General features: G+C 37.7%; 1 protein-coding gene and 1 non-coding gene across 2 annotated transcripts in view; both read right to left on the minus strand.

The window, feature by feature from the left end:
* Positions 1 to 13,805, minus strand: part of SLC35A3 (solute carrier family 35 member A3) — a 49,016-nt gene that overhangs the window by 18,576 nt on the left and 16,635 nt on the right. Inside the window, exons 5-7 of the mRNA XM_004699234.2 lie at positions 10,904 to 11,075; positions 4,237 to 4,355; positions 1,958 to 2,091 (exon numbers count right to left, since the gene is read on the minus strand). Of these exons, the coding sequence (XP_004699291.1) occupies positions 1,958 to 2,091; positions 4,237 to 4,355; positions 10,904 to 11,075 (425 nt within the window). The remainder of the gene's footprint in view (positions 1 to 1,957; positions 2,092 to 4,236; positions 4,356 to 10,903; positions 11,076 to 13,805) is intronic.
* Positions 4,626 to 4,761, minus strand: LOC115870238. The gene has a single exon (XR_004046608.1). It is a non-coding gene; the product is annotated as a small nucleolar RNA SNORA42/SNORA80 family (small nucleolar RNA).

Consider the following 13,805-nt stretch of genomic DNA (forward strand, 5'->3'; position numbering starts at 1 on the left):
CTTAAGTTCTACTTGAGATTGAGGTCTCTGTAATACCCTAAAACAAATATGAACATGAATCCTAGAACTATAAAGCTCATCAATGAGAAAACACGGGTACATGTAAAGGCCCTACTTGAGGGCACAGACACATTAAGAAAATGCACACAGCACATGAAAAAATGCAACGTGATGGACCGACTAAAAATAAGACACTTATATACATCAAAAGACTAAAAATAGAACCCACAGACGGGAAAAATTTGACAACATAATGGGCAAGGCGCTAATCTCTTAAAATCTATAGAAAACAGTAATACCTCATTAAAAAGTGGGCAGAAATGCTCATGATCTCTAGCAATCCAGGAGACACAAATCAAAGCAATTATGAGATACTACCTTACACCGAGAATGAGTCAAGTTCAACAAAACAGAAAACAGCAAATGCTGGAGAGGCTGTGGGGGACTGGAACCCTCACACTGCTGGTGGGACTATAATTATGTGCAACCACTGTGGAAAGCAGTATGGGAATAGAAATTCCACACGATCCAGCAATTCCTTCCCAGGTACACATCCTAAAGAAGGAAGTGTCATAATATAAAAGACATTTGCACCCCCACAAATATTATGCAAGACCACTGTTAAAAAGGCAAAACCCCAAAAGCTAAAATAAAGATAAAGCAATTAGCTAGACAGGTGATAGGTGTTTACTTGGGTGAAATAAATACACAAGATGGAGAAGAGCAATCAAGGGTAAACTGTCTGGGGTGGGGGGGGGTTGATGAGTAGTTTAAACAGTTAAAGATAAAGCTGATCTGAAATATAAACCCTAAGAAATTTATAATTAAAAAAACTTTCGAAAAAATGGAATGAAAAAATAATGGCTCTGTATTTTTCACCAATTCACAATAAAACATTTAAATTTTCTATGAGCCACCTTCTCTCTATAAACAATCTTCTTCATAACGTTATCCACACTCGTGGCTTTAGTTGTACATTTAAAAATGTTGGCAAGCTGTGTAAAGAAATTATAGCCCAACCCTTAAATTTGTTTTACAAATATTTATCTGAGGGAGGAAAATGCATTCCTATTAGAGAAAATTCTGGCCAACTAAATTTGCTTACAAAACTTGCCTGTGGAAGATTTTCTTTCATGCATTTATTTAGTTTGAAATTTTAAAAGAGTTATGAAAACAAAGACACATGGAAAAGACACAATGGACTAACGGGTGACACAAACATCAATCTCTGCCACCCTGAAACCAGAAGACCTTGATGGGGCCTGACTACCACTGCTAACTGCTCTAAAAAGATCACACAGAAAGTCCTGGACAGAGTAGGAGAAAAATGTGGAACAGAACTGATAATCATAAAGAGACTAAGTTTACTGTTCAGAGAGCAAGTGGACAGCCAAGACTGATTCATTCTGCCAAATACTCATGTCTAAAGAATCATAACTTGTCTGTTAGTTATCCTTTAAGTGCATGTGGAGTTCCATGAAAAAAGCAGCTAGCTGAGTGCACGACTAAGGTGCTCACCCGAATGGCCTCCCGGCAGTGAGGGTTGTCATGTGTGGAGGAAAGGTAGTACTTTGGTATGTAGTAGGCTACTTCCACTAAAGAACAAAGCATCAAAAAGACAATGTAATTAAGGGCGGCAACGTGAGGATTTAAAGAGATCATGGGTAAAAAAAAAGGTAAAGGTAGCATTTTATTAAGGACAAAGTTCAGAGAATTAGGAAAGAGGAAGGATTAAAATAGGCAACAGAGAAGTGTACTGAGTGATGGTAAATTGAGGGGATTATGAACGATGAGCTGCTAACTATAAAACGATGATCTGTAAACCTTCACCAAATTCATAATGAAAATTACAATAGATCTAATATTTTAATAAGTCTTTAAAAGTTGTAACAAGGCAAAATTTATCAGATCACCTTACTTTTAGAGATTTAAAAAAGAGTAGAAAATTTGTTTTTACCTGGTTGGCACAAAATCTTGTAGCCAAAAATAGGATATCAGTGTTGATAATATTATGGACAAAGAGGTTGCAAATCCTTTTAAAATATTATCCGCATACTTAATAACAGCTGCTATTACAAGGCCTCCAAGTGCCTGCAAAATTTTAAAAGATTTTTAAAAATGAATATATATTAAACTGCGTTCTCATTAATCAATAATCTTTCAGGCTTTTGTCCTATAAATTTAATCCTATTGTAAGTGATTTATATTGAAAAACCTTTTAATTCTTCCAGAATCCAGATTTCTAGGGTTTAAGGCAAGGGTGATTCACCTAAATCATTTGCCTGTGGGTGTTCTTTTGAACTATGACCCTTGAAGAAAAGCTTAACCGACTGTGCCAGCAGGACGCCTACAAACCCACTACCTTTGAATCAATTCTGACTCATAGTGACTTTGGGGCTAAGTACAACTGCTCCTCTGTAAGGTATCAGACTAAATATGAGACTAGACTTCATTTTTCTCACTTGGAGGAGCTGGTGGATTTGAACTACTGACTTTGTAGTTAACAATTTAACACTTAACCCACTCTAATACCAGAAGGTCCTTCCCTAAAATTACCTTTAAGTCTTAATAAGTAGCTTAATGGAGACTGTTCTGCCTTTGGTACTGAGCTGTTTTGAAGTTACATATGAATAGGAATGAGTGGGGACAGTGACATAGTGGATTACTTGTTGGGCTGGGAACAAAAGGCTGGTCATTCAAGCCCATCAGCCACCCCAGGAGAAGAAGTCCTTTTGATTCACAGCCTTGGAAACTCAAGACTCTATCCTATAAGGACTCTATCCTAAACGGTCACTATGAAACAGAATCAGCTCAATGGCAGTGAATTCGCTTTTGGTTTTTTTTTTTGACGAACAGGAACTCCTGTGTTTGACTTGGTTAAATTACTATGTAAATTCTGTTCCCTGACTGCTTTCAACTTTTTGAACTATTTCTGACTCTCTAGTCACATTATCACCCCGGTTTACAAATCATATGTTAATAAACTTGAATGAATTTCTATTATTGACTTAATGATGCTTTTAACAAAATTAAATACATAATCCAAAGGTTATTTCAAAAAGTATCTAATAAAGTGAACACTTGAACAATCAGCCATCAGTTATATTAGAATTTAAGTATAATATGAATAAAATATTATTATCCTTATCCAATTTAGTGATGATATATCACTTTGGGGGGGGGGGAGTAGGAAGAGCAGTCATTCTAAACTAGAAAATATTTTTACTTTTGAGTACAAAATAAAGTAACTCAAGACATGTTACTCGACTTTCAGTAGCCTCACACATTGACTTTCTCCCCAGTCTAGTCCTTTCACTGCTGTCGGATTCCTCCCTAACGCAAGCACACTGTACACTTCATACTATAAGAATGTAGGAAGAGAACTCCGTAGCACATCTCTCAAACCAGATTGTGACTACCGAAATAATAAAGTTTTACTGCCTAGTTTTGTTTTCTGCCAAACCCTACTTACCAGCTGCCAACCCTGGGCTACTCACCTTACCAGCTCGCACTGCATCTCTCTTCCTAGAATGGAAGTTTATTAGAGAGAGTAATGCATTATGCCAATCAATAGCACTTAATGTTTGGGCCTTGGGCCATAATACTTCTTGGCACTTTGTCAATCATCTACTTATTCCCTATCCAATCCCCCAAACCAGCTCTATGTAATTTTTAAAATTTTGCTCAGATCTTCAGCCTGTTATTCTTACTCTGCTAGGAGAAAAGCCTTCATATGTAAACTCTACAACCTTACCCATCTCTATTTCACAATTTCTCTATATTTTCACTTAATCTCATATTCCCATCTATCTTTTCTATTGTTGTAATGCGTGCATGTGTATAAAATATAAATATGTCACAATATTTACTAATAGAAGTGTCCTGCCAGCATTCATTCAAAGGCAACTCTCCTTTGCCATCCTCATCACCTTCTAGAACCTTGTTCCTTATACTTTCACACACGTATAGGAGAATAGAAGACTGTCAGGACAATGACATATTTTCATTTTTTATCCTCCAGAGAGTATCAAATAAGTATTTTTTTTAAAGATGAAATTAGTTACTTGGAACTTTCCATTAGTCAATTCTTTAATGATTTCGTTATTTACAAACCACAGTAAACTGATTGGAATATTGTAAAACTTTTCCCTTCTGTGGATCTAGCAGTAGCTGCCCGGATTCTCTCTATGACAATGGATTTCATTAGCATTGGGGATAAGACTTTAAATGCTTTACCTGCAGAACAACCACTATCCAGGTCAGTCGGTTATATCCCTGAAAAAATCCGTTCTTTGATACCAATTCACCATCATAAATGTATACACCCATTAATCCAAATACACTCCCAAAGAAACCTAAAAAACATATAAAGTTTAGGCATATGTGTCACTTAGTTTGCTTGAGGAGATATTTTCCATTAATATTCCATATATCTTATATTTATCTTTTCCTTTGACCACTTAATTTTTATTTGGATACTTATATAAATGTAAAGGTATACTTATAACTGTAAAACAAAGATATAAGAATATAAAAAAACAGAGATCAACTTTGGAACACTAAAAATTATAATGTAGAAATCACATTGTTAACCCTAGCCATTTTATTTACCTTTTTCTCCTTTTCACTGTGCAACTTGCTTCAGTACCTGAAGCCCAGGGGGCAAGGCCAGGCAATCAATGGTCCGGGGCTAGTTTGTTCTTCCATGAGACACTATGAGAGACCCATGGGGCCGGGCCTGCCATAAACCCAAACCCCTGCACTCGATTCATATTTTTACAAATTGCTCACTTTTGGCCTATTTCATTGTATTTTGTGCCTTCCCTATTGCAAGGTCTAGATAGTCATACATGCAAATATAAAACTTATGATATGCAGGCTAGCATTTTTTCTTTATTAAATTCTTAAAATTAACAACTAATATCCCTAAAACCAGGGCTAAGAAGCAGACGATCACAGACCAGGCCAGAAATTGTCCTGACTGAAGCTTCAATGCTAATAGCCCAGTAAGAGCAGTGACTATGACTTGTTCACTGCTGGATCACTTGCTTCATAACAGAGCCTGCCACATAATTACTGGGTTTAAATGTTTTCCAGAAACACTCTGAGGTCATTAGTAAAGAAACCAATGCCTACCCACTACACCTGCCACCATCAAGTTGATTCTGACTCCCGGCAACTCTTCAGAACAAAGACATGCCCCATTCGGTTCCAAGACTCTAAATCTTTATGGGAGCAGACTGCTTCATCTTTCTCCCTTGGAGCAGCGGGTGGATTTTTATTGTAGACCTTATAGTTAGCATCCTATTGATTTACCCACTGTACCAGCAGGGCTCTGGGGTGGCCACTAGTAAAATGTGCAGCCCAAGAGTGTAGAGTTTAGTTTTCTTTAAAAATTCCCAACTAATCAAAGTATTCTACCAATGGAAATGAAATGAATACACAATGATCTTTCTAAAATGCCACTTATTCCAGCTCTATCATTTAAAAATTCCTAGTGTTCAGTCAAGGCTTCTAACTGGTCTGACATGGTTCAGGTTGCGTAATGGCCCAGGAAAGCAAGGGCAGCATAGAGGTTGAATAACGGCCAGATCTCCTGAGCCTCTGATGTAACCAAAGTAGGACACAGGCAGTGGTGCCCTGTTCCAAAGAGTGAGCTACTGCGCCCTCTGGATGGGTATTTTGGTGCTGTCGGCTGCCATTGGTAAGCAAGGCACCACTGACTGTTTCAAACTCTGGTCAGAATCCAGGATGCAAGAGATTTGGTTGCCAGTGTAATTATGCAGAAAAGGCCAATGTAAGGCAAGCATAAACTATCATTGTTTCTGTTGGCCATGAATGAACATTAACCCCATTTCAAACATGAAAATAATGCTACCGTAATTCAAAACTATACAAATGAACACTCCTGAGGGTATTAAAATTTTAAATTATAAAAGTAATACTTAAAAAAATATCAAATACATATATAACAATACGCCTTAGGAATTTTTAAAATGCTTTACATAGCCCTCTGAGGTAGATACTTTTATGTATACTTTATAGATGGAGAAAATAAGAGGTTAAATAACTTGCCCAAGCACATGCTGCTGGTGATTATTTATTTATTTATTTGGATGGATATTATTGCATTCTCTTTTTAAAAAGTATTATTTTAAATAATTTATTGGGTGCTCTTACAGCTCTTATAACAATCCAGATATCCACTGTATCCAGCACATTTGTACATATGTTGCTATCATTCTTTTAAGAACATTTTCTTTCTACTTGAGTCCTTGGTATCAGCTCATTTTTTTCCTCCCTGCCCCACACTCCATCCTCATCAACCCTTGATAAATTATAAATTATTATTATCATATCTTGCACTGTCCGCTGTTTCCCTTTGCCTATGTTTCTGTTATTCATCCCCCTGGAGGGGGAGGGGTGTGGGAGTGTGTTATACATCAGTCATTGTGATTGGTTCTCCCTTTCTTCCTCCACCTTCCCTCTACCCTCATGGTATCGCTACTCCCATTATTGTTCCTGACAGGTGCTGGCGATTATTATAGATTAAATTGAGTTAGAAAAGAGCAGCTTAAACAGAAGAAAGTGAGCACAACGGGGTGGGAGGAGCTACCTGATGGCTCAGAGGCAGACTCTACGAGAGCTCTGCAGGAGAAAAGACATGGGAATCTGCTCCTGTAAATATCATAACTTAGGGTAACACCAAATAAAGGTGAAGTCACAGGCCAGTGAATTAGTTCATGAGGCTCTTCGACCCAAAGTCTCGGACTCATGCCAAACCCTCTCCCTGCACAATTCTGGTAAGAAGGTGGGGAAAGATACTGATAGGAGTCACCTGTGAGTAAGTGCAAACAGGATTCCCTGGGATGCCATCCTGCCATGTATAAAATGAGCCTCTGAGTAGGAGGGATCTCATTATGAGCAAGTTAGGCATAGGGCATGTATGAACCCAAGAACCCTATGTGGTGAACCTCCTGGACCCAGAAAACAGCTATATCAGAGGAGCAGCACAGACTCAAGAGCCAGAGCATGGAGCTGCTAATGCTTTTGAACTGCTGACTACACAGTTAGCAGTCCACTGTGTAACCACTATGCTACCAGGTAAGCATATATGTCTGTGTGTGTATATGTGTATATATATCTATGTGACTATATGCACACATAGTCATATGAGGGTACTTCAAAAAGCTTGTATAACAATTCCATTGTCTCTTTTTTTCAGTGCATGTGTATAAACTATTAATAAACAGAGTTGATAATCTTATTCCTTCTTGGACATACCCATGGTTCAACCATTGAGGTCAGTGGTCTTGGTCTGTTGGCTTCAAACCCAAGGGCCTCTGAAGTGGCACAGCCCTGTGTAGGACCTAATCAGTAGTTGCTCCAGATCTTCACAGAGCTTGTTGGCCAGGACCTCGCTGTATTTGCCAACCATCACCTCTTTCTTTCTGTCTGTTCAAGAACCAGCATGCAATCTTGTACTACCATGGGTTCTGCACAATGGTGATCACCCGCTCAACCTCGTCCTTAGGTAAGCTACTCTCTTGGTGAGGTCAAAGTTTGCTTTTCTCAACACCACATGAGCATATCTTTGCCCCACACTTTTAATGGCTGTGATGGCAAAGGCTGTTTTCTGCTGCCCGTGATGTCAGTGCTGCAAAACGTGCTCAATTTCTTGATGATCACTAACGGCATGGCAGTGGCAGTAGCAGTGGTGTGGAATCCTCCAATGGAAGACTCCATTATTTTTTAATTCCAATTCCACAAACTTTTTGAAACTCTCCCATATATAATAAATCACACAGAGGTACCCTATGTGCATAATAAGATACAAAAGATGCATAATTATGAATATTTCTTGGCTGTAACCAAAACTTCATGAGCTTAGTTCTCTGGGTTTAAAGGATTAGGACCATAGTCTCATGGTACATAGGGGTCAAATGATAATAGTTCTTTTTTTTTTAATCATTTTATTGGGGACTCGTATAACTCTTATCACAATCCATACATACATCCTGTCAAGCACATTTGTACATTTGTTGCCATGATCATTTTCAAAACATTTTCTTTCTACTTGAGCCCTTGATATCAGCTCCTCATTTTTTCCCTCCCTCCCTCACCCACCTTCCCTCCTTCTCGAATCCTTGATAATTATCAATTATTATTATTTTTTCGTGTCTTACACTGATCGATGTCTCCCTTCACCCACTTTTCTGTTGTCCATCCAGCTGGGAGGAGGTTGATCATAGTTCTTAAAGTTATGTTCTACACCCTACCTTCACTTCAAGAAGAGGTCTTAAAAGCTGGCAAGCATACAAGCATTAGCTTTAAATTTTATTAAAAGCTGTACATTTATCTTATGCCTTTTGGTATGAGTATCATAGCTCTCAGTGGTGCAAAAGGTTAGTAAACTTGGCTGCTAACTGAAAGGTTGGTGGTTCAAATCAGCATGTTGGGAGAAAGGCCTGGAGATCTACTGCTACAAACTCAACCACTGGAAAACCTATGGACACAATCCTACTCATCAAGCCATGCCATAATTGACTCTTCAGCAATTGGCTTTGTATTACATTAATGGTAAAATGTTTTCAAGATTAATATATTGTTTTTAAAATTAAGCTAAATGTGATAATTAAAAACAGCTATTTTGTGAACTTGTGATATAATTTCACCAATATAATAGGCATCCTTTTTAGTTGATCTTTCTATTAATAAGAAAAGAAATATAATTCTTGAGTTTATGAAATTTTTTCTCTTCCCCATAATGCTAATTAAATGCTGTTTTTAACCTGGGGAGTGGATGAAAGATAAAACATGTATTTTACTTATATTTATAAGGACATTTGAAATTGTGGTTGACTATTTTTAAAAGACTGATTTTAGACTCACTAAAGTTGGTTATTTTATAATCTGGAAACCTTAGGATTCTTTGATCTTTGAAAAAAAATTGTTATTACAATGAAAACAGATAACACTGAGGCAAGAGGGAAAAAGCTTAGGACGACTATTGGATTTTACTTGTCTGGATCAAAGGAGAATGCGAGCACCAAAGACTCAAGAAGAAGCTAGTACACAGGACTACTAGTCTACAAGGACCTGGTCTCAGCGACCCCGACAACACTACTGACCATCATGAGTATTCCCAACACGTACTGTGCTCCTTTGAAATAATCATATATAGGAGACCAAATGGTCAACAATTATTTAAAACTAAGACGAGTCTGTAAAGGGGCAGTGAAACCAGATTAATGGAAATGGAACAACCAGAATGAAAAGAATAAGAATGCCCCATATTGTAAACAATGTAACCAATGTCACTGGACAACTTGGGTAGAAATTGCTGAATGGAAGCCTAAATCTTTACTAAAAACAGAATAGAATTGGGGGAAAAAAACATAGACAATACACTGTGTAGGACATGGAGAGGCTGATATACTACTAAAAAACAGACGTGGTAATGACGTGGCCAGAGAAACCATGGCTTCAAAGATGAGCCGTCTGTCATCATAAGGATAGACACTTGAAATAGAATGTGTTGATTTGCAGCATCTTTCAGGATGCATACATGTCAGAATCTTGGTATGAAGAGTTAAATGTTAAAATATTATAATAGTTGGCACATTTGTTACTCCTTTGTTCAGCAGAGATAATCCTTCATTATATTGGTTTTTATTTTTATTTTTTCAATTTTTAACTATTTACCTTCAATTCAATTGGTCATCCCCAAATACGTTGCAAATGCTGACCTACTAACTGCCATGAATTGGAATCAACTTATTGTAATGACTTTTTACCTTTATTTATTTATTTTAATCATTTTATTAGGGGCTCATACAACTCTTATCACAATCCATACATACATCAATTGTGTAAAGCACATTTGTACATTCACTGCCCTCATCATTCTCAAAACATTTCCTCTCCACTTAAGCCCCTGGCATTAGGTCCTCATTTCTCCCCTCCCTCCCCGCTTACCCCTCCCTCATGAGCCCTTGATAATTTGTAAATTATTATTTTGTCATATCTTGCCCTGTCCGACGTCTCCCTTCACCCACTTTTCGGTTGTCCGTCCCCCAGGGAGGAGGTCACATATAGTTCCTTGTAATCGGTTCCCTCTTTCCTACCCACTCTCCCTTTACCTTCCCAGTATCACAGACTTTTTACCTTTAATTGGAAAACTGTCTCAGAGATTTCTTAAAGAACCAAAATATTTTGAAATAAAAACACCTAATAAAATTTAAAATCAGAAGCCAATGTACTTTTTTCCCCTTCAAATTTCTTCTATTTAAGTATCTTAATCCCATTTCCCATGGATACAGTATAAAGGCATACCTCATTTTGATATTGTGCTTCACGTGTTACACACCACCGAGTAGTTTTTATAAACCAATGGCTTCTGGAAGCCCCGAGCAGAGCAAGTACACTGGCACAACTTTTTCCAATAGCACACACTCACTTCATGTCTGCATCATATTTTGGTAATTTTTGCAGTACTTCAAATATTTTCATAGTAATCCTGCATGCTTACTAGACTATACTATACTATAAAAAGTATACTATAAACATAAGTTTTATATACACTGGGAAACCAAGAAATGTGTGTGGCCTGCTTTATTGAGAGATTTGTTTGAGGTGATCTGCCTATATCTTGAAGGTACACTTGTATAAGTAACTTGCACCATCTTCTGGGAAAGAAGTAGTTACTACAGCCCCAAATGCTGAGGACACATCTGTATGCTTAAATACCAACATTCACTTAAGACGCAATATTTTTAAGGCAAAGAAAAATTAAAAAGCTATATATTTGGTTCAATAGACTATTAGCTGTGAGGCTAATTTTAACATATACAATTATTTGAATACAACAATAGAGTCACTTTTTTAAGCATTTAAAACTTACCAAGCTGAATATTTCTTATCCACACTGATTGTTTTGTTTCTTTTAGGATTTTCTCAAAGTAAACCCCAGCAAAGCCACTTGAGAAGCATGCTACGAGAACTGCCATGAGGCCTACAAATGGAGAGCTAGCTGAAAGGTCCTTAGAATCCTCTTCTTGAGAATCTGAGGGCCACTGAACAAAAAGAAAAGAAAAAAGGACTAAAGTTAATACTTTACAAAGTACACACTTACAGCCTACTCTTAGAGCTAAATGTGAAATCTATCAATATCATTTTTTAGGACTGTAGCCAAGCGATTTTGAAAGAAAACCTTAGAATCATGGGATCCATACCTCAACCCCACTCCTCACCATGGCAATAGTATACTACGGTTATAACTTAAAGTTAAATCAATACTTCATAATATTTAATTTCTATAGATGAGTCTATTACTTTGACATTCTCTAAAACTTATTTTAGTAAAAACAGTAGATGAAAGTAGATGAAAGAATGAGATTCCACTCCCTCTGCTTCATCAGCAAACACAGAAATAAACTTCAAAGAGATGTGTTAGCTCAACCATAAGAAAGGCAAGTTGGGAAGTGAACCAAGAACTGTCAAAGAAAGTCAGTCCATCAGAAAATGAAGGGAAAGTTTGGATGGCAGTGAGAAAACTGTGTTGAAAGTATGGATAGAATTTTTTTTCATTTATGGTTTTATTTAGCACAAATATAACTTGCAAATGGGCCATCTATTTATTTTCTTCACTGTGCAGCCTGGCGTTGGGATTGGTGACTCTAATGGCCAGCTGGGCTGCTCTTCCTACAATGGCTTTGCGATTCTTGGAGGAAACGTTGTGAGCAATCTCTGCACACTAAGACTTGTAGCACATCAGCAGCACTTCCAGCTCCTTGACGTTGTGACCAGGAACTTGCGGAAGCCACTGGGCAGCAGGTGCTGGGTTTTCTTGTTGCTCCCGTAACCAATGTTGGGCTTCAAGATCTGGCCCTTGAATCTTCTCCGCAACCTGTTGTCAATGGCTCTGGGCTTGCGCCAGTTGCATCAGATTGGTGCCGGATGAACTTCTTGGTCCTCTTTTTGACAAATTTTAGGCTTTACCAGGGGTCTGAGGGCAGCCATGATGCCGGGGGGGTGGGGGTGGGGGGGGGGGATGGCTGCCTCCTCCATAGGCACCGCCGAAGAAAAAAAGCAATGATAGAATTTTTAATTCATGTGGAAGCTAGATTTTTCTGGAGCCATGGAAGTTTAAATGATCCACCTGAAAATATTTCTCTCTGGGCCAAAATTGGTCTTCTAAAAGCCATCTTTAAGGAAAACTAGCTTAATTAGGGAAGAATATTTGCCTTGAGCATCGTATTGTTTTAAAGAATTAGCTATAGACAGTTTTATCTCAGTTCATTATCCCCGTAAATTTTATTTATTTGATGTTGTTGAGAGACTCTACCCAGCAAAACATGTATACAATACACCAATTCATAGTAAAACATACAACAATTCATCTTCTACACATACAATTTAGTGACTCGGATCACATTTTCCAACTGGGCAATCATTCTCATCTCCTTTCCCAAGTTGCTCCTTTCTCATTGCCATCAGCCCACTGCCTTCTAAACTTCCTATCTCATCTTTTGAGCTGTTGTCAATTTGACTAAATATAAGCAGTTTTTACATGTAAGCATAATGCTCATGCAGAATTTTTAACTTACTAGTTAAACTATTGGTTAATTTTAAGACGACTTCTAGGGAAATTTTTGGGTGTACAGTCCAGTTTATCTTAGAGCAATGGTTTCAACAGTCATCCAATTTCTACAGCTTCAAAAAATCTAGTCAATGAGAACTTGAAATTCGGTTTTGTATGCACCCCCTTTTGATCAGGATTATTTTGTGGAATCTTTTATCAAAATGCTCAGTAATGAACCACAGGCTCCCATAACCTGGCCAGAAGAACTACATGGTGCCTGGCGCCATTACCAATCACATTGACCAGAAGCACAATAGATGGTCCAGGTTAGAGTGAGGGGAAAATGTTTAACAAGTGCAAATTCAAATCAAGATCAGTATTTTAAAAATCCATACCATTGGCTAGACTAATGATACTATGATTCTCTCCCTCTCTCGCTGCCATTGATTCCAGCTCATAGGCAAACCTATACTATTATTATAATTACCAAATGTTAGTTAAACTATTTCTCAACAAGTTGATAATTCTGCCAAGGTGGACCAGTGATATATATATATAAATTACGTATACAAACGGATTTTGAGTTCGCACTTAATCATAAGCCTTAATCTAAGCACAATTAGTTTTTGCTCTGTCTTGCTGCTCAATACTTGTACTCATGAAATGATCACTGAAGAAAAGGGTACGATAGCAAAGTGTAGTGAAGAAATCAGATGGTGACTGGCTAAGTGAAGTGTCAGTCATGAGCACAAGGAAGCAGCACACTAGTCTGAGATCCAAGGATTGTGAATAATAAAATCCAGGATGAAAGGGAGGACATTATATTAGCGCTTCAATTATGAGCCCTTGGTTTGCACAAGGCCATGGATGCCGTGTAAGCACAAAATCCATTTGCAGAATCCTCATGCGAATTAAGCTTCCATTGAACTCCCTCAGACCCATGACTAGGGATATGAATAGTCTGGCCCTCAGACAGGTGCATTGGAAAGGGGATTACTGTAGATATAGTTAGCATAAAATTTAATACCTTATCATTTGTTTTCACTTTTTAACCCATTTTAACTTGTTCTAGTTTCTATTATCTTCTGCTTTCTTTTGGACTGCATTTTTACTGTTTTCATAGCAAGTTAATCTTCCGGTCAGTAGTTTATACATGAATTGTTCTGTGACACTGGTTGTGATACCCATAATTTGTCAGTCTTCTCACCATTTTCACCCTGGG

This window comes from Echinops telfairi, unplaced genomic scaffold, assembly GCF_000313985.2.
Source record: "Echinops telfairi isolate 266 unplaced genomic scaffold, ASM31398v2 ScPeMD7_443;HRSCAF=831, whole genome shotgun sequence".
Classification (NCBI taxonomy): Eukaryota; Metazoa; Chordata; class Mammalia; order Afrosoricida; family Tenrecidae; genus Echinops; species Echinops telfairi.